This window comes from Mercurialis annua, linkage group LG8 (genome assembly GCF_937616625.2).
Source record: "Mercurialis annua linkage group LG8, ddMerAnnu1.2, whole genome shotgun sequence".
Classification (NCBI taxonomy): Eukaryota; Viridiplantae; Streptophyta; class Magnoliopsida; order Malpighiales; family Euphorbiaceae; genus Mercurialis; species Mercurialis annua.
In genome coordinates this window covers 36,572,784-36,595,236 of record NC_065577.1, presented here as the reverse complement: position 1 = coordinate 36,595,236, position 22,453 = coordinate 36,572,784, and the positions used below count along the sequence as shown (strand labels likewise).

Here is a 22,453-nt window from a genome sequence, read left to right as displayed (position 1 = left end):
AATTTAGGTTTAATTACATTAATTAAGATTTTTAATAGTTTTAATTAGTATTATTAGGAAATAATAATTATATTTAAATAGGGTTAATTCCAATAAAATACCAAACGTTTGCGGGGTTTTTCAGTTACAACCAAAACTTTCAAAATCGGCCAGTTTAGCGCATTTTGGGATATTTCAAACCTTTTCTAGCCATTCGTGAATCGAACCGAAAAATTTTCCATTTGTGAATGGGCTAAACTAACCGATTTGGATGACATGGGATATTTGAAATTTTTTCTATTTAAATCAGGGGTTAAGTTCACAAATATCTAAAAAAGGCAATTGTTTTTCATTTATGCCTCAGAGATTAAAAATCTGCAGAAATCTCTCAAAGAAAAAAAGATATTCACAAAAATGCCTCAAATTCCAAATAAGTCGATTTAGATTTTTAATAGGACAATTATGCCCTAACGCAAAGCAAAGAGATTCTTCCCTTCTAATCTTCCAAAACCCATCTTCAACCTTAATCTCAACCCAAAATCACGCCATTGCAGCCCTAAGAGCACGAAATTTTTTCACAATCAACGCATTAGCTCCTAATCATTTCATTTAGTTCCACCATCTGACGTGAAAATGAATGTACAGTAGTGCTGCAAAAAAAGAAAAACAATTTGATGTTATTACTATTAGAAAACATAATCTAATAATTCATTTTATTCCTTTATAGGATCCATATATTTTTAATTAACTCATTCCTTCTTCATTTTCAATATTGGAAAGTGCCAAAAATTTATAAAATACTGATTTGAAACAAATTTTAAAAAATTATGATACCAAAAAGATACAAATTAAAGATCGGGTACTATATTGATACGAGGTATAAAGATGTGGTACCATAATTTCTATTATTTTAGATAACATATAATTTTGTTTATTTGTTTCAGATTAATTTTTTGTATAGATTCCGACTACTGTTAATGACGTGGCAACAAGAGTAAAAATGTTCTTTTATTTTTTTCCACGTCAAATAAAACACCAGGATTTGTCTTAATTTTTTATTATGGTATAGAATCGAATAAGTTAATCTAAAGTGTCATCTGATGTGGAAAAAACACTCTTGCGGACTCTTGCTCCGGTTTCCGCGTTATTAGAAATGGCTGGAATTTATTAAAATGATACAAATTAAAGAACACGTACCATTTTCATACAAGGTATAAAGCTTTAGTACCAGTTTAGATAATAATCCGCGTATGTCTCACAACATTCTTCTTAATATTTTTTTTTAATGTCAAAAATTTTATTAAAGAGGATGTTGTGAAACGTGACAATTTAAATGTCATAATTGATGGATAAAGGACCAGAACAAGGGACAAGACTCACTACAACGGCCCTGAGTATGGACCCAAAGACCGATCTATTCAGGTCCCTGACCCAGTACGCAGCTATAACGGTTGAAGATATCAAGATAACACCGAAATCCCTTATGATCAGGGATAGAGGCGAATCTCAAAGAGATAACTGAAACCCATAGAGAAACAATCCTACTATGATACAAAGACTATGCAATGTATATATAGACGAAGCCTAAGCCAGGTAACATTCATATTCACTTCTCATTACTACTCTCACTGAGACCCCATCGGAGACTGACTTAGGCATCGGAGGGTGTTCGAGCCAACACCGGCTCGAATCCTTCTAACTTGTTAATCTTAGCAGGTGGGAGCTCAGCGACAATAGTGACAAAGACGATCATCAAAACCATCATTTGGCGCCGTCTGTGGGAACGACATTCGTTTCTAATATAAGTTTTAATCTTGGTTTTGAAGACGGAATGGATGGAAGAGAAGAACCACCACCGCCAGGAGTGGTCGTGACAACAGCAGGCTTACCAGCAAGCGGCGGTCCGATCCTCCCACCCCTGATACCCGACGGAGGAATCAGAATTAACGTTTCGATCTCCAGTGGGACCGTACCAGCAACCACTGGAGTCGCGTACGACATCACACCACCACCCATGATAAGAAACGTTCAGGGCATACACCCACTAAGGAACACAACCTCGCCGTGGGGATATTATACTCCACAGTACCAGCCACCTATGACATATCAACAACCGGCAGGAGGATGGTATCCAGGTTACTATCTGTGGAGTCAACCTAATCAACCAGGGTATCCGCGACCCGTCCAGCCTATTCCCTTCCCGTCCCTAGATACAGAAGGAACAGTAACGTCAACGGCGCAGATACCCCCATACGTACCCCAGGGGGTACCTATGCCACCCCTCTATCATGAGGCAGTAATGAAGAGCATCAATGACTTCCAGGACCACCTGATAGGACTGGCAAGAGATCAGGAAAAATTCGGGGAAAAGCAAAACCAGGGAGTTGACGCAGAGACCAGACGAAGAGAGGATCCCCCAGTCACTAAGGCGAAAGAAAGAGGAAACGCACCGAGAAGGGGACAATCTGAGGCCGTACTACAAAAGGAGAAGGATGGGCTGGACAAGGGACCAGGAGCAATCCCGCTCCTTGGAGACAAGACAGCCCAGGAGAAGGTCGTAGACGCAGCGGTGCGGAACAGCGGTCGAATTCATGTAATTGAGGACGACAAATCAAAGGGAACCAAGATGCCAGAAAAGCACAGCAAGGACGCAGAAAGTCATTCATCCAACAAGAGGAAGGGAGCAGACGAAAGGAGCAACATCGACGAGAAAATTATGAACACCATGAAGAAGTATCAGAAGGAAGGCAATGGAACAGAGGAGGAGCGAGAGGACGAAGACTCCCCACTCAACTCAGAGATACAGTCGGTAAGGTTTCCTTCGAGGTTTAAATTACCAACTTTTGAGCCTTTTGATGGAACAGGAGATCCAAAAAGCCACATCTCGAAGTTTAAGACAATCATGATGCTACAAGATGTAACTGATCCCATGCTCTGTAGAGTATTCCCTACGGCGTTAAAAGCATCGGCGCAAAAATGGTACTCATGTATCAAGGCAGGGTCAGTAAGTTCTTTCTCCGACTTAGCATCAGCATTCAAAGCAAGGTTCAGAACAAATATCCCCATGGAGAAGAGCTCCAGCGACTTGAGGAAGTGCAAGCAAGGAGAGCAGGAGACCCTCAAAAATTTCGTAGAAAGATTCAACAAGGAAGCAGTTCAAATCGAAAACCTGAACCATGACACAGCCATCGAAGCAATGAAAATTGGAACGAAGTTTGAAGAACTCCGTGACAAGATCCTGATGAAAAAGCCAACCACCTTTCAAGACTTAATGCTGATCGCTCATAAATATGTGGAACTAGACGAAGCCCGAAGAACCCTCACGAAACAACATGAGCACACCAAGCAGGATAGTTCCAGATATCGAGGAAAAAAGGAAGAAGAAAGGCCAGAGACTCAGCGATATGGCGCAGGGCATAGACCCTACGATTTCACCCCGTTGAATAAAGCCCCAATATACATACTCAGTTGGATAAAACAAAACCGAGTGATGTTCAACACACCCCGGAAGATGGATCCTGACATCCAGAGAGACAAGAGCAAATACTGTCGTTTCCACGAGGGCTATGGACACGACACGGACAGATGCTGGGACCTCAAAAGAGAAATAGAGCAGCTAATTCAGTCTGGACTCTTGAAGAAGTTTGTCAACGACAGACCTGGAGACAAAAGAAAAGGGGAGTCAACAGAAAAAGAGGAACAAAACAAGAAACAGAAAGAGGTCGCAGGCGTAGTAAACGTGATAGAAGGAGGAGAGCCCTACAGCAATAATCAGAAAAAGAAAAGGAACAGAAGAGGGTCGGCCACGGTGTTCGCAATTGAAAGAGAGGTAATCCCAGAGATATCGTTCGGGCCAGACGATGGACATCACGTGAAGGGACCACACAATGATGCGTTGGTGATAGAAGCCATAATCAGAAATCACCTAGTAAAACAGATACTGGTAGATGAAGGCAGTTCTGTGAACCTATTAACCTTGGAGGCATTCAAAGAGATTAAAGGCTCAGCAACAGACCTGCGGAAGTCCTCAGTCCCATTAGTAGGCCTGGGAGGGGCACCAATACGTCCGGAAGGAATAGTGAGTTTATATGTAGAATTGGTAAACAGAAGTGAAGGGCCAGTCAAAAAGATGCATGCTCAGTTTAATGTAGTAGACCTTCCCCTGGCATACAACAGCATACTGGGCAGACCATTCTTATACCATTCGGGAGCAGTGACTAGCATCAGACTGCTTACCCTGAAAATGCCAACGTCATCAGGGATAGTAGTAGTCAGAGGAGACCAGGAGATGGCTAAGGAGTGCTGCTTAGTAACGACAAAAGAAGATGAAAGCTTGACTATTGAGGCGTTCCCAGGAGACGCAGTAGAAGAGGAAGAGCCACAAGGAGCAGAACCAGTAGGCGTCATGAAAGAACTTCACCTAACTGAGACCAAGACTGTTAAAGTAGGCACTGATGTACCAGAAAAGATAGCCCAGGAAATAACAGAGATACTGAAAAAGAACGTAGAGTCTTTTGCCACTGAACCAACGGAGATTGTGGGAATCGATCCCAAAGTAGCGTCGCACAAGCTGAATGTGATCCCAGGGAGCGTACCCAAGGTCCAAAAGAAGAGGAGATTCATTGAGGAGAGGCAGAAGATAATTGCAGACGAAGTAAACGTATTGGAGGCAGCAGATTTCATCCGCGAAGTTTTCTACCCTGAATGGGTGGCAAATGTGGTCCTAGTAAAGAAGGCAAACGGGAAGTACAGGATGTGCGTCGATTTCACAGATTTGAACAAAGCCTGCCCAAAGGACAGCTACCCGCTCCCCAACATAGACCAGTTAGTGGACTCAACAGCCTGCTATCTCCTATATAGCTTCATAGACGCAGCGCAAGTGTATCATCAAATACCAATGGAAGAGAAGGATCAAGATAAAACTTCATTCGTCACAGACCGAGGCACGTACTGTTACAAAGTCATGCCATTCGGATTAAAGAACGCAGGAGCCACCTATCAACGTCTGGTCAACTTCATGTTCCAAGACCAGCTGGGGAGGAATGTAGAAGTGTCACGACCCAAAATTATTGAGCCGCAACCGGCGCTAGGGAACGGGAGTGGTAGCTCCGGAACCCGTAGCAAGCCTAAACTCACAATTTATTTTTCGCAATTATAATATAAACAAATAACAACAAACAACGGAAGCAAATATTCGTATATATAACATATAACCGAATATGTACACTAACTGTTTCAAAACCTCGCGGGCTCTAGTTACCGTACCCTGTACGAACTGGCCTCGCGGTACTATATACATCAGTTAGTGTTTCAAACATCTCACTGGCATCTGGGGCCGTGGATCATATACAACGTACGTAGCCTATCAAAAAGCATATAGACAAATACAGCAGTCGATATATACAATCAAAATAAACTGCTGACTAGGCTACTATTCTGTTGACACAGGACCACTACTGCAGCACTCACAGAAGTCAGAAACTAACATATACAGCTGACTTCTGGACTTCAAAATTGGTCTCTAGCTAAGTCCACAAGCTAAGCACCTGAAAGACATCAAAGGTGAGGGGTCAGTATTTGGGGAAATACTGAGTGAGTTGACATTTACTAACAGTATTAATATAAAAACATAGCATCGCATGTCGAGAAAATATTAATATAAAATATATAAACAGGTATTTGATCCGTACGAAACTAATATCCTAGCATGCGACACATCTCTCAAACAATCATATATCATTCAACCCAATTGTAAATATCAATTGCGAGTCCAACTCGCTGGTGGCCCAGCCACTAGATACGGGGACTTCCAGGCTACACCGTAGCCGAGTTCACTCTGCGTATCTAAATCATAACCCAATCGTAAATTTCATATTCATCATTAGCTTCCAGCTGTGTCAAGTCATTTCTCAATGCAGACATACTAGACTGACTCGATACTGGTGATCACACAGCCTATTGACACCCAATAGGTAGCTAGTTTCTTCGGATCGCATACTAGTTCTCGCATATAGAAATTAAATAAACATATAACATCCAATCATTTGTATATAATGCGATGCGTGAAAACAATATATATAATTTTCATAAAATAATTTTAATATATATAATACATGAAAGTAAAAGTACAACTCACAGTGACCGCAATCCAAGAAATGATGTGATCGATCTGATAATACGCTCTCGCTAGTCCGCCTCTACTAACTCCACTACTTGCTGACACGTCTGATAAATCGTTAATAGTTAGACGTGATTCTCGCATTCTTATACGTATAATACTTTTAGATTTTATGATTCAGTTTCATTTTATACTTGTTTACGTATTCAATATCTCTAGTCGTATAAACGTCTTAGCGAATACTATTTCTTATAATTGAAAATCGCTTAACGTCCTTGACGTTTTCCATTATTATAATTTATCTAAAACGTCGAGCTAATCTCGAGATTAATGACTCTCAAAGTCCGAAACCCGTCCTTTAGAGTCAAATTACTCAAAACGTCGAATGCCTAGGTCAATTACAGTTTGCATACGTGTGGAGGCGAGTTGGGGTGCACGGGTGTGCGTTTTGGTGGGTGCACGATCGTGCAACTGAGTACACGTTCGTGCACCTCAGGGGTACACGTTCGTGTACTCATTGTACACGTTCGTGTACCATGAGAAGTACACGTTCGTGTACTTCAGTACACGATCGTGTACCTCGCTAGGTGCACGTTCGTGTACATCAGTACACGTTCGTGCACCCGTGGTACACGGTCGTGTACCACGTGCACAGCCCCGGAAATCAGATTTTCCGGGGTTTCGCCACAATCCCGACGTGCTAAACATACCCACGCTCAATACCCATATCTCGGTTTCTTCAAAAACGTCATAATAAACTCAAAAACGTCAAATTCAAACCAAAATCATAATCTCATGAAAACAGCCCACAAAACCATCTTTTTCATGCCAAAACCCGACCTCTTACCTTAATTTGATGGTCGGAGGTGATAGAGCTTTCCGTTCTGTAGAAATCGCCGCTTGAATCGCTCGAATCGGACGTCGAACGGAGAAACGGCGGCGAAACGAAATCGATCGGAAGTTTTTCTCTCTTTCTGGAGCCTTCTTTTCCTTTCTTTCTGATTTCTTAATTCAAATGGTTTCCCCTTATATTGAGTGGTTAAGAGCTCACTTTGATCCTTGTTCTTTTTGCTTACTATCAATTATCCTTTAAACTTTTCAATCATATGATTTAGTCCATAACTAAATCGTTAATCTCTTTTATTACGACTTATACGTATTATTTATATCCTATAAATAATACAAAGCCCGATAATAACACTTTTCCGTCAATATCCAATATTTCTATTTTTGACATAAAGTGGCTAAATTACAACTTTGGTCCCTATACCTTATTTTAGACTTTTCTCATCATTTTTCCATTAAATTCCAATTCCAAATTTTTAGAATTAAAATATAATATAAGTTTTCTTCATAATAACCTTTTCTAAAACCGACCTGCTTAAACTTATTTACCGAAAAACTTTCCAATATTGCCACTTCTGCGACTCAAAACTGGACACGTGGTCCAATTAGCTAATTAATTATTTTGGGGTATTACATTCTTCCCCCCTTATAAAAATTCGTCCTCGAATTTTCATAAAACTTGTTGGGACCTTACAATTATTCTTATACCTTCCTTGATATTCATTACTATACGTCAGTCATGTCCTTTCTCTTACTTAGCTCTTAGCTCTCCACATATAGCTGTGACTTCGTACTCATCATTAATCGATTATCTATCTTGCTCATAGTAATCTCTTGTTGTAGCATAACTGAAAATATTCTTACTGTTACCTTTGTCTTATTGGTCATCTTTCTAAAATAGTGTGGCTCAAGGCGTATCACCGATATCGTAATCCTGACGTCTTGTACAACTGGTTGTGATCTTTCTTTTGTCCTTATTAGCGTCGATTAACCCTCACTCGGTATTCTTTATGTCTACTGTTTCATTTTCAGTCGTCCCCGGGTCGCTACTTGTCTCTCTTACACGTTAATAGTGACAACGTGCCGGCCATATCCTTAATGATGTATTTACCTCTTTCTACTAGTATCCGACACTTCGTTCTTTACCAATCAATCTTTTCTCAACTTGTATCTTGTCTATCATATTTATTATTTCTCAACGTAGTTGAGATTGATATTTCCTTTGCTTCCTTTAACTTTTCCTTGCTTTGCTTAAGCTATTGTGAATTTTATGTTGTTCTATTGATCGTGATCCTTCGTACATTCCCCATTGCTAAATGTACTTCTCTTTGTGTTGACTTTAACCGTGTAGCTTATACGATCGTCTTCGTTGACTGATACTATTCGTATCCTCACCCTCTTATCCCTTTCACCTTCTCTTTGGTTACTCTTATTGATTTATCAATCAGAACTGTCTCTTCTTTACTTCATGATTTCTTATTTATAATAACCCCATAAGAATTTCACCTGTTTCTTTTAAGTCTATCTGTTTCGAGAATCCTTCTCGTTGGCTAACCTTCATCTAACTTCTTTCTTATTCTATCTCTTGTCTTCTTTGAAGGGTTTTACGATTGATTCTAGTTTTTGTACTCCATTTACTTTAAAATTCCCAAAGTCAAGGAATAATTCCAACTCACCGTCGTCTTATACATTTTATGCTTCCTTAGCACTTATACCTTGATTTTAATTGTCTTCAAATATCTTGGTCTCTTTGTACTAGTATCGACTCTTGTCTTGTCTTTTACTTGTTATATTCGTTACGTTTTTCCCTTGTTTATAGCAGTTCTATTGCTGCCGTTTTATTCTAACAATCCTTTCGACGTATTTCTAGAACTTTCACTTCTCTAATCACCTTACTAAATTTTGAGGTATTTGCATTTTACCTTTACATTTTTCTTCATATCATCCACCATCCTTACAGTTACTGACACGTACGTTTATACATGTGCCTTTCTCCTTTCTGTTAACGCAACTTATAATTCTTGATATTGATATTAGTTACTTTACTTAATATCAGTCATATAGCACTGCTATCTCTCTTGATCTATCTAATTTAAACTTTCATATCTTGTAAAATCGTATGCTTCGTCATTTCGTATCCCTTCTCTTTCTACTTCTGTATCCTTAAACACTAATATTGATAACGTTATATCTCCTTTAAATATCACTTGATATTCATCATTCGTATTACCATCTCTTTTGTCCTTCATACTTTTAATCTTTTTCCTCCAATTATGACTCTGGATTGCTACTTCGTTTATCTCAACCTAAGAATAATCATAACACTTATCACTCTAATGTATTCGTTATATTTCTTCTTTTAACACGACTCTCTGTCATTTCATCCTTTGTTCAATCATAAGGATCAATATTGTATCCTTAAGTATTGTCAGTGCATTGCAGCTTATCTGCGCATTTCCGGCGGTAATTCCTTATTCACATTCTTCTTTAGCTCTATTAGCCTTATGGCAATGGTTATTAACATGGCTCTATTCTTTTATTGAAGTTTCTTTCACAATTTTTATTCTTATCTGTTAAGAATCTTTGATTATTTGTCGCAGGGCTTTATATCCGGGTTTACTTACTAAACAACACGATTTTTAAAACTTCTTTTGGCTGCGCAGCTCTTTCTAAACCACTTTTCATAAATCACTTAAAATCGTTAGTACAATTGTTGCTCAGAGTGATGACATCTCTCATCACCAAGGAGTTGCTCAAAATTGCAGTTTCTTTTTCCCTTACAAAGATATGATGCATGATCTAAAATTTTGAAAATCATTTTTTTTTTTTTATGCATTTCTATCGTGGTTATGCAATGTTACATGCGATGCCTGAGCACAATTGTACCTTGAAAAATCATAAAAACTTTTAAAATCTTCATAAAATCGTAAGTCTTACTCCAGATTATACGCTCTGCGACTATTAACGGCTTTCTTTATATTTATTGAGTATATTTCAGATTTTTGTACTGCTATCAAATTTTTGTATTGCTGTCATTTACAGACTATTCGTCTGTCACATCACTTCTTTCTCCATATCTCTGATAACTCAGTTAAATTCAAAATTCTTTATTACTGTAATCACCACATCCACTTCTGCAATATTCTATTCTACGTCATATACAGACGCAAATACCGATGTTTCATATCGACTTCCTGTAAGCAATCCATTTCTTTCTTCAAATACTAAAACGTAATATAGGATTTACGTTTGCGATAATTATGTTGTGATGTTTATTGTATTATTGTTTTTGTGTGGTATGTTTATATGTTCTTTTATTAGACGCGTGTTTAACTACAACGCTTCCTATAGGTCCTCGCTTTCCGAGGTATTATCCTAAAGGCAAAACCTATTACTGACATTCTACTATGCAATGCAACAATTATATAAACGCAATAATGCAAACACATAAACACAATTACTCAAAGCATATAAATTACTAATACCTGGAGGTGCCTGACGCGGAACGTTAGGTTCCCTAATAACTATGCCTGTATGACGACCCCTAACTGTTCTACCCGAGTTTCGTCCACCTCTTTGTACGAAATAGGGGTTGGTTGTGGTTCTAGAGGACGTACTGACGTAATCTGGGTGATACTCACGTCTAAAGTAATAAGGTCGTATCGGATCACCCGACCATTCATGCTCTGTTTCAATTCTACGGGCCATTGTAGTAAGCGTACTGAAATGTTCGTCCACGTGCTCATACAGCTCATCAAACTGAGGTCCTAAGCCCCTGACATATCTACGATTAATGGTCCTATTGCTTTCGTTCAGATTAGGGACTCCTTCAGCCATCCGCAGAAAATCAGTAGAATACGCTCCTACAGTCAACATCCCTCTAGAAAAAGAACGCATCTGCCTTCTAACCTGATTTAAAGCTATTTGCGCCTGACCGTTAGCTATGTCCGCATCTTCCCTCAGATTGCGGTATCTCCGCACACTTGACCAGAAATAGTCACCTCTGTATTCCTCGACGTCTAATTCATCTAACTCTTCTTCTTCATACTCTTCTTCCTGAGGATTTTCCTCTTCTGCTTCTTCTTCTAATTCTTCTTCTGGATCCTCCTCGGGATCCTCCTCAGGGTCTTCTTCAGGATCTTCTTCCGGATCTTCCTCCGGTTCCTCTTCCTCTTCTTCACTGTACTCTATCTCCGGTGAATGCACTCTAACTCGGTTTCTAGAAGAACTACCTATCTCCGATACAGACATATAGCCATTTCGATATATTTCTGGCGATGCTCCATGATTTGCGTGGAATCCATTCTGATGGACCCCAGATGGTTCGCCCACTTCATTATGAAACCCGTTTTGAAATATAGGAGGCGCTTCCTCCCGTTCTTCATCAGCATGCGACTGAGCTCCGTTTTGCCCAGACATGCTGAAAAGAAACAATTTCGAACGTAAGCAACCATCTGAGCCCATTTCACACGCAATTCCAAAGTCAGCTTATATAATGCTGTAAACATTTAGCATTTAATCCAACTGCACGTAATTCGCAAGCAGATAATCACTTAACAATCTCAGTGCGAATAACAAATACTTAACCCTCTCAATCGATCATAATTTGCAAACATGTAACCACCTTCTATATCTTAGCACAAGCAACACATACTTAATTGCCTTAGTCGTCTGTATAAACAGATACTATTCACTTACTAACTTAATAGTCCTGATCCGCGCGCGTAATGCCACGTACTACTAATGCACACATAACACAATTACAGACAACCACGGTCTAACTCTTGCTGCAGTAGTTCCTAGGTATACTTACTGACAAATACTCCCGGTCAAACAAGCAATCAGACAACTCTAGCAGTGGTAACTGGACCAAACTGCTCTCAAACAAACATTGAAACAAACTTGCAGTGGTAACTGGACCAAACTGCTCTGATACCAACATTGTCACGACCTAAAATTATTGAGCCGCAACCGGCGCTAGGGAACGGGAGTGGTAGCTCCGGAACCCGTAGCAAGCCTAAACTCACAATTTATTTTTCGCAATTATAATATAAACAAATAACAACAAACAACGGAAGCAAATATTCGTATATATAACATATAACCGAATATGTACACTAACTGTTTCAAAACCTCGCGGGCTCTAGTTACCGTACCCTGTACGAACTGGCCTCGCGGTACTATATACATCAGTTAGTGTTTCAAACATCTCACTGGCATCTGGGGCCGTGGATCATATACAACGTACGTAGCCTATCAAAAAGCATATAGACAAATACAGCAGTCGATATATACAATCAAAATAAACTGCTGACTAGGCTACTATTCTGTTGACACAGGACCACTACTGCAGCACTCACAGAAGTCAGAAACTAACATATACAGCTGACTTCTGGACTTCAAAATTGGTCTCTAGCTAAGTCCACAAGCTAAGCACCTGAAAGACATCAAAGGTGAGGGGTCAGTATTTGGGGAAATACTGAGTGAGTTGACATTTACTAACAGTATTAATATAAAAACATAGCATCGCATGTCGAGAAAATATTAATATAAAATATATAAACAGGTATTTGATCCGTACGAAACTAATATCCTAGCATGCGACACATCTCTCAAACAATCATATATCATTCAACCCAATTGTAAATATCAATTGCGAGTCCAACTCGCTGGTGGCCCAGCCACTAGATACGGGGACTTCCAGGCTACACCGTAGCCGAGTTCACTCTGCGTATCTAAATCATAACCCAATCGTAAATTTCATATTCATCATTAGCTTCCAGCTGTGTCAAGTCATTTCTCAATGCAGACATACTAGACTGACTCGATACTGGTGATCACACAGCCTATTGACACCCAATAGGTAGCTAGTTTCTTCGGATCGCATACTAGTTCTCGCATATAGAAATTAAATAAACATATAACATCCAATCATTTGTATATAATGCGATGCGTGAAAACAATATATATAATTTTCATAAAATAATTTTAATATATATAATACATGAAAGTAAAAGTACAACTCACAGTGACCGCAATCCAAGAAATGATGTGATCGATCTGATAATACGCTCTCGCTAGTCCGCCTCTACTAACTCCACTACTTGCTGACACGTCTGATAAATCGTTAATAGTTAGACGTGATTCTCGCATTCTTATACGTATAATACTTTTAGATTTTATGATTCAGTTTCATTTTATACTTGTTTACGTATTCAATATCTCTAGTCGTATAAACGACTTAGCGAATACTATTTCTTATAATTGAAAATCGCTTAACGTCCTTGACGTTTTCCATTATTATAATTTATCTAAAACGTCGAGCTAATCTCGAGATTAATGACTCTCAAAGTCCGAAACCCGTCCTTTAGAGTCAAATTACTCAAAACGTCGAATGCCTAGGTCAATTACAGTTTGCATACGTGTGGAGGCGAGTTGGGGTGCACGGGTGTGCGTTTTGGTGGGTGCACGATCGTGCAACTGAGTACACGTTCGTGCACCTCAGGGGTACACGTTCGTGTACTCATTGTACACGTTCGTGTACCATGAGAAGTACACGTTCGTGTACTTCAGTACACGATCGTGTACCTCGCTAGGTGCACGTTCGTGTACATCAGTACACGTTCGTGCACCCGTGGTACACGGTCGTGTACCACGTGCACAGCCCCGGAAATCAGATTTTCCGGGGTTTCGCCACAATCCCGACGTGCTAAACATACCCACGCTCAATACCCATATCTCGGTTTCTTCAAAAACGTCATAATAAACTCAAAAACGTCAAATTCAAACCAAAATCATAATCTCATGAAAACAGCCCACAAAACCATCTTTTTCATGCCAAAACCCGACCTCTTACCTTAATTTGATGGTCGGAGGTGATAGAGCTTTCCGTTCTGTAGAAATCGCCGCTTGAATCGCTCGAATCGGACGTCGAACGGAGAAACGGCGGCGAAACGAAATCGATCGGAAGTTTTTCTCTCTTTCTGGAGCCTTCTTTTCCTTTCTTTCTGATTTCTTAATTCAAATGGTTTCCCCTTATATTGAGTGGTTAAGAGCTCACTTTGATCCTTGTTCTTTTTGCTTACTATCAATTATCCTTTAAACTTTTCAATCATATGATTTAGTCCATAACTAAATCGTTAATCTCTTTTATTACGACTTATACGTATTATTTATATCCTATAAATAATACAAAGCCCGATAATAACACTTTTCCGTCAATATCCAATATTTCTATTTTTGACATAAAGTGGCTAAATTACCACTTTGGTCCCTATACCTTATTTTAGACTTTTCTCATCATTTTTCCATTAAATTCCAATTCCAAATTTTTAGAATTAAAATATAATATAAGTTTTCTTCATAATAACCTTTTCTAAAACCGACCTGCTTAAACTTATTTACCGGAAAACTTTCCAATATTGCCACTTCTGCGACTCAAAACTGGACACGTGGTCCAATTAGCTAATTAATTATTTTGGGGTATTACAAGAAGCCTACGTTGATGACATAATTGTGAAAAGCCTGACAGCAGAGGAACACGCCCAAGACTTAGAAGAAACCTTCAAAGTCCTGAACAAGTTCGGAATGAAACTCAACCCGGCAAAATGTGCTTTCGGTGTTAAAGCAGGGAAGTTCCTAGGCTATCTGATTAGCCAACGAGGAATAGAAGCAAACCCGGAGAAGATCCAAGCAGTGATGGATATGAAGGCCCCCTAAAGTGTGAGGGACGTACAGAAGTTGAATGGCAGAGTCACGGCGCTGGGACGTTTCATTTCTTCCTCAGCCAAATTATGCCTGCCGTTTTTCAAACAGCTCCGGAACATGAAGAAATTCAAATGGGATGAGGATTGCCAAGCCGCATTTGAAGAATTGAAGTCATTCTTGACTAACCCGCCCCTACTAAGTAGGCCCGTAGCCGGGGAGAACCTGTACCTGTACTTATCGGTAGGGAGAGAGACTATCGCCTCAGTACTAGTACGGGAAGAAGAGGAGGAGCAAAGGCCAATCTACTACATAAGCAGAATGCTAAAAGGGGCAGAACTCAATTACCCAACCATAGACAAACTCGCACTTTCCGTTGTCATAACCACCAAAAAGCTCAAACCATATTTCCAAGGACACACAGTCATAGTGCGCACAAACCAGCCTTTGAGGAAAGCACTGTATCGACCTGAGACTTCGGGACGATTGGTCAGTTGGTCAGTACAACTGGGAGAGCACGACATCAGGTACAAACCAAGGACCTCCTTGAAAGCCCAGGCACTCGCGGATTTCGTGGCTGAGATGACAGAGAAACCGTGGGACTCAGCAACCGAGGAGTTAACATGGAACCTATTCGTAGACGGAGCCTCCAGTGACAAGGAGCCGGAGCAGGCATAGTCCTATTAGGACCTCACAAAATCGCAATTGAGTACGCAGTACACCTAAGCTTCAAGGCTACCAACAATGTGGCAGGTACAAACATGTTTTATTCATTTCTCAAGCAAATATTTCTGCCATATGCTAACAATGTAGCAGAATATGAGGCCCTCTTAACAGGACTCGAAATTGCGACAGAAGTAAAGGCGGAAAGGTTAAAAATCCACAGTGATTCCTAACTAGTCACTAGCCAGGTTCTGGGACAATTCCAGACCAAGGACCAAAACATGGCGAAATACATGGCAAGAGCGAAGGAACAACTCAAGAAGATCGAAAAGAACGGAGGACAATGGGAAATAATACCCATCCCCAGAGAAGAGAACACCAGAGCAGACGCAATAGCCAAGGCAGCCGCAGTGAAAAGCCAGCTATATGTGTCGCTCCAGATGAAGGAGGAACGGATGACACCAACAGTAGAGGGGCAGCAGGTGTTACCAGTCGCAGTACTTGATCCATGGATGCAACCCATAGTGGCATATTTGGCGGACGGAGTCCTACCTGAAGGACGCACCGAGGCGGCCAAGCTAGTTCGAATTTCCTCTGTTTACTCATTAATAGAGGGAGCACTGTATCGGACTTCAGTCACACACCCATGGTCTAAATGCATATCACTAGAAGAAGGAAGCTACGTCCTTTGGGAAATCCATGAAGGAGAATGTGGAGCTCACGAGGGCGCAGTCACTCTATAAAGGAAAGCAATGTTACAAGGATTTTATTGGCCTACGATGAAAAGAGACGCTGAAGAAATGGTCAAGAAGTGCGATAAATGCCAGAGGTTTGGGTCACTCATCAGAACCCCAGCCGCTCACCAGTCAACTATTGGAAGCCCTTGGCCTTTCATGATTTGGGGAGTAGACATACTGGGACCTTTTGTCCCAGCTAGAGGACAAGTGAAGTTTATAGTCGTCGCAGTCGACCATTTCACCAAATGGATAGAGGTACAACCCATGAGCACCATTACAAGTAAAAAAATCCAGAAGTGGTTATCAAACGAAGTCATGAGCAGGTATTTTGTGTTTTCATTTTTCCTTTAGTCAAAAGCAAAACAAAACCACACATTAACATGTCACAGGTTCGGCACTCCACATGCCCTAGTCACAGACAACGGGAAGCAATTTGACTGCGCCAACTTCAGAGATTTCTGCGCTGAGCTAGGAATCCTCTTAAAATTCTCCTCAGTAGCGCACCCGCAAACCAACGGACTAACAGAAGTCACCAATCGCACCATCCTTTCTGGAATAAAGAAGAGGCTAGGAGACTTAAAAGGGAGATGGATTGATGAGCTTTATCATGTGATCTGGGCCTATCGAACCACCCCCAGAAAAGCAACAGGGGAAACCCCATTTCGCCTCACGTATGGCACCGAAGCTGTTCTCCCAGTAGAACTTGGGATGCCGACCTTACGAGTTCAGGTCTTAGACGAAGACCGCAACGAGGAGTCCCTGAGGCTATGCCTGGACCTCCTCGAAGAAAGAAGACAGCAGGTAGCAGTCTGAGCTGAGGCGTATCGCAGGCAAATGGCCAAGTACCACAACGCCCGAGTCAAAGAAAGGAAATTCGAAGAAGGAGACTTTGTCCTGAAGAAGTCAGAAATTGGAAGAGGAGCCGCCGGAGTTGGAAAATTAGAGGCCAACTGGGACGGTCCATATCGCGTAGCAGCAGTAGTCGGCAAGGGAGCATACAAAATAGCTCACCTAGATGAGACTCCATTACCCCGGACTTGGAATGTTGAAAATCTGAAGCTATACCTTCAGTAAAAGATGTAACCACCATTCATGAATAAAGTTACTTCGTTTCTTTTTACTTCATTTAATTTATTCTGCTACTTATGTCAACCACAAGAGTCGAACCAGTAGTATGATGAAGACGCAAGACGAATCTACACATCTTTTCATAAAAAAAAAGGAGCGCAATCAAAGCATATGACGCAACAAGACGACTGAGCAACCAGTCGCCAATACTTGAAAATATGAAAATGAAAATTGTTCAGTTAACCAAAAGAAGGGAGTCTACTATACAGACTCCCCAAATACGTACAAAAGCTACCTAACAAGTAGCAAGAAACAAAAACAAAACGGCCAAACACACGGCCTATACATCTTCCTCTGGCAGGGTCGCTCCCTCCTTTGGACCAACCACATCTCCTATGGGAAGCAAAACGTCAATTGGGTCCACGTCACCCAGCCCTTGGTCTGAGGCACTAGCTTCAACATCGGGGGTAAACTCAGTAGACAGCGCAGCTACCTCATTCCCAGCAGGAACTCCAGAAGAAGGCGTCACTTCCTTCTCCTCAGCACCTTTGACATTCTCCTCGGATCCTATCGCATCAATAGCCCCATCATTAACTACATCCGACGGAAGAATAGGAGAGACACTCCGCCCTGCTTTCTTCGCAGCCACCTTGGCCGCAACACGCTGACCCAGCGCACGAAGATCAATGGACAGAAACTTGCTTATATCATACTCGGGGTAATCTGCACGCACAATCTTAATGACGGTAGAGCAGAAGTCAGTCAAGCACCCGCTTACGTACACATTAACATCTTGCTTGCTATTTCTCTGCTCCTGCAACAACTTGTCATAAGACAGCCTCAATTCCATCAGAGCATTCTCACGACCAGAGACCTTTTTCTCCATAATTTTCAGACGATCAGCATCCGTCTGACTCAGCTTGGACAACCTGACCTTCTCCGCCGCCGCAGTTGCCCGAAGAGAAGCCATCTCCTTTTCATGCTTGTGACTCAATGAGACCATCTCATCTCGGTGACGACGCATCAGAGCATTCCCTTGCAAAAGCTGACAGAACACAATACAAATAAACAACTAAAAAAAAAACAGAGAAGAAGAAGAAAGAAAAAGACAACAAGGAGGGAATTATTTCAAACCTGAAGCAAAGCGATGTCAACCCGGTCACAGGCGTCACCTTCTGAGAGATTTGTCCAGGACTCCATATCCTGAGGAAATTGAACAAACTGCGAGAAAAGAGACGCAATACCAGGAGAAGTCACAGTCACATTGTCCACGTTTCGCTCCAACCACTCCCTGGGACTGGGGCAAGCATCCAGGTTCGTTTTCAAACGCTTGGCGGAGCCCTATTTGGCCTTGTCACGACCATCACGGTTCTTTTTCGCAGAAGGGGCAGCCAGGGCGGTATCCATGGACTTCTCCAACTTCACCACAGGCTTGGGAGGAAGAGAAGTAGACGCTGGAACAACCCCAGTGATCACAGGGACATCTTCATCAAAGGACAATTTCAACGAATCAAGATAGTTATCACCCATGTCTGCATTTGCCAAAAACAAACAAATCAAAGGATGCATAAACATCAAGTAAAAGAAAACGAAACAAATTGAAGCATACCATGAGAGGCAGTCAAATCTACATAAGACGCAGTAGGAGAATTATGGCAAGATTGAGATAAGGTACCCTCACTCTCTAGAGGACCCTCAGTCACAGCACGAAGGGGCAACTCAAGATGAGGAAACTCTCGCAGAAGGTATTTATCTACTAAATCACAGCAATCATACATACAACTTTTGGCATCGTCAACAAGGGAATCTATTACCTCCAACTCAGTAGCAGAAAGGGGAGAGAAAGCCAACGAGGCTGCATCATCAACCCACTCAGTAGGAAAATCAACAAAAGCTTCATCATGACTGACAACAAAAAACGACCGCTGCCAATGTTTAGTGATCTTAGGGAGACCTTCAACTACCCTCTTACCCCTATGAGCAACTAAACGAACGTAAAATTCATTGTTGCGACGAGACACGAAGAACAGTTGGCTAAGGAGACCTAGAGAAGGAACTAGGCCCTGTTCGTGAGACAACTCAACAAAGCAACAAAGAGTTCTAATGGCATTAGGGTGGATTTGAACCAGAGGAACCTGATAATCTACAATAAAGGCTTTGATCAGAGGATCTAAAGGAAAACGCAAGCCACAACGCAACTGCTCCTTATAGACGATAACTTTTCCGTCACCGACGAAGGTGTTAGCAGCAACTCGAGAACCGCAGACAGAAAGAGAATAGCTAAGAGGAATACCATACTCTTCACGGAATTCAGCCAAGGTCTCTCTATCAACATTGGAGGTAAACGTATCAAGTGAATTCCTATACTCTACAGCCGTACCAGAGGAAGGAAGAGAGACAAAAGACCTAGTCCGAGGCATTGAATCAATTACACTACCAATAAAGCAGAAAAGAGGAATTTACCTGATAAAAGGAGGAAGAAAACACCCAAAGATAGGAGGAAATGAAGCCGAAGCAAGAGCAGATCAGAGAAGTAAGAAGGAGCAGTTAAAAGAGAAAAAGGAAAATTGAAAAGAGCATTTAAAGAAACAGCTAGAGAACCGTTAAGCGGTTACCTGCGCGAAACGTGGCGACAGGCGGAAGTCCAGGGAATTTCGAAAGATTACAATTTTGAAATTTCAAACATTAAACCAGCTCCATAAGCGCCCAAGTAAAGATGACGGGTTGGGCCCAGGAAGCTCCTTCTAAGCCGAAAACCAAGCCCAACAAAATAACTACCCCAACGAACAGTCACACAAACAAGCATAAATACTTGACAAAACTGTTTTTCGGGAGGGAATAATGATGGATAAAGGACCAGAACAAGGGACAAGACTCACTACAACGGCCCTGAGTATGGACCCAGAGACCGATCTATTCAGGTCCCTGACCCAGTACGCAGCTATAACGGTTGAAGATATCAAGATAACACCGAAATCCCTTAAGATCAGGGATAGAGGCGAATCTCAAAGAGATAACTGAAACCCATAGAGAAACAATCCTACTATGATACAAAGACTATGCAATGTATATATAGACGAAGCCTAAGCCAGGTAACATTCATATTCACTTCTCATTACTACTCTCACTGAGACCCCATCGGAGACTGACTTAGGCATCGGAGGGTGTTCGAGCCAACACCGGCTCGAATCCTTCTAACTTGTTAATCTTAGCAGGTGGGAGCTCAGCGACAATAGTGACAAAGACGATCATCAAAACCATCAATAATTAAAAGGAAATAAGTAAAGAGAAAGTGACAAACCTAACGTTTTTGTTTCCTTGAGGCCACAGGATTTGGGTGAAATTCTCGACCATATCAAGCTTGTGTGGTTCATCGATTGCTAGGCTTTCGGACGGAGATGTCGACGATCCGAGATAACCATGGTAAACTTTTTCAACAGTATTGCGTTGTTTAGTTTCTTCAGAAAGTTGAAACATTTCTTCCATCGTCTCGTTCATTGCGTTTCGAACTTTCTCAGGAATTTTGTCAAACAACGCCAGAAACCACCCATACTCTTCTACAGCTTCCGTAACTTGGGATTTTACCAAGTCCCATGCACTGCTGCCTGGTCTTAGCTCTGGATCAGATAAATCTATAACTGGAAAGCTAAATGACCCTTCAGAACTCATTTTTTTTCTTTATGTAAAATGTTCTTGTGCATGAAATTCAGTGCAGTTTTCAATAACTTATATAGCTTGAATCTTGGGTATATGACATCCAATTGCTAGTAATTTAATTGGTCCCAATGTCTAACAGTACACGAGGTCATTTTATTATGGGATTACTATACTTTCGGTGTGTGAACTTTTTAAAAAATAACAAGTTAGTTTTTGAATAAAATTTTATCACGAATCGGTGTGTGAACTTGTTAGAAAATTACAAATTGGTGTTTTTAGCAGGTCACCAACAAGTTACAGGTTATTCTAATGTATTAAATTGACATTTTTTCATTTGAAAAAAAGTTCAAAATAATCCTTTATTTTTATCCTATATACAAATTAGATATTTATGTTATTAATTGTACAAAAAAACCAATTTCATCATAAAATTAAACGATTAAATATTTTTTAAATTTAATTTATATTAATTACTAAAATTAAAAATATTCAATACGACGCAACATCGTCTACTGTTTCACGGATCCACCATTATCCGATTTACAGATACACCGCGAAAAATAAATAAAAAATTAATTTTTTCAATTTATAATAAAAATATTAAAATTAATTTTTTAAAAAAGATTAAAAAATTTAAAAAATAATTAATTAATTTTTTATTTAAGGTTTATTTGAACGTTTTTAAAGATAAAGGACTAAAACTGAAATAACTAAAAAGTTTGAAAACTGGTTAAAGTCAGAAACTGGCAAATACACTTCTTTGTAATTATTCAACAAGTTGTAACACCAGTTTGATACAAAATAAAGTTCAAACACCGAATTGTCATTTTGTAAAAAGTTGAAACACTAAAAGTATAGTAATCCCTTTTATTATTGATCAATGGCTCATATTTAATTATTGAGAAAAGAGTCTCAAAAAAAAAATTGAGAAAAGAGTCCGGATTGTGAGCTTGCATCTTGGGAGTTAAATAAATTATTTTTAACTTTTTTAATCAACTAAATTTTAAAATGTGTTTCGGCGTCAAATAAATTAATTTAATAGAAAAGTTTATCATTGGAAAAAATTCTCTCTCCAAAGTATAATCCTCTTACTTCTCTCTACAAAACCACAATTAAAAAACTATTGTCTTGAGGGGGTGGTTTTGGCCTTTTGGCCGGAAAACCAGCTCCTCCAACCTTTTTTCTTTCCGTTTTCTAAGGCTTAATCACCAAAAAATGCCAAACCTTTGCGTCTTTTGTCAAATTTAGCCAAACCTTTAAAAACCACCAGATTTAGCCAAACCTTATATGTCATGTGTCAGTTATAGCCATTTTTAAATAGAACCGAAATTGTTGCTCGCATGTCATCCATGTCACCTCCAACTCAGCAAAATTTGTTGACATGGCACATTTCAAACTACTAAACCAACTTTATCAAATCAAATAGTAAACCAAGAAAAATCAAATCCAACCAAATATTAATTAATTACTAAACAATATTATAATATATATAAAAAATTCATAAATAAATATTAATTTCCGACAAAAAAATATATTTTTATTTATCAAAAAATAATTAAGCAAGAAAAATTTCCGACAAAAAAATATATTTTAAATTTTTTTCCGTCTGAGAAGACGAACGGTTCCCGTTCGTCTTCTCAGACGAATGGTTCCCGTTCGTCTTCTTCAGACGAATGTAGAT

The 22,453-nt window shown here is 40.1% G+C and overlaps 1 protein-coding gene across 1 annotated transcript; it reads left to right on the top strand.

Annotated features, from left to right (window-relative positions):
- The first annotated feature begins 14,767 nt into the window (after nt 1–14,767).
- Nucleotides 14,768–16,053, top strand: LOC126661999 (uncharacterized). Its single transcript, XM_050355886.1, has 3 exons — nt 14,768–15,319; nt 15,430–15,504; nt 15,577–16,053. The coding sequence occupies exons 1-3, from the start codon at nt 14,768–14,770 to the stop codon at nt 16,051–16,053; spliced, it is 1,104 nt and encodes a 367-aa protein (XP_050211843.1).
- Nucleotides 16,054–22,453: the final 6,400 nt, after the last annotated feature.

Bases quoted from the DNA above. Each gene is read 5' to 3' on its own strand.
- LOC126661999 (XM_050355886.1), top strand. From the start codon at position 14,768: ATGAAGAAATTCAAATGGGATGAGGATTGCCAAGCCGCATTTGAAGAA. The intron at 15,320-15,429 runs GCATAGTCCTAT...TCATTTCTCAAG, and splicing joins GTGACAAGGAGCCGGAGCAG to CAAATATTTCTGCCATATGC. The intron at 15,505-15,576 runs GTAAAGGCGGAA...GGACAATTCCAG, and splicing joins GACTCGAAATTGCGACAGAA to ACCAAGGACCAAAACATGGC.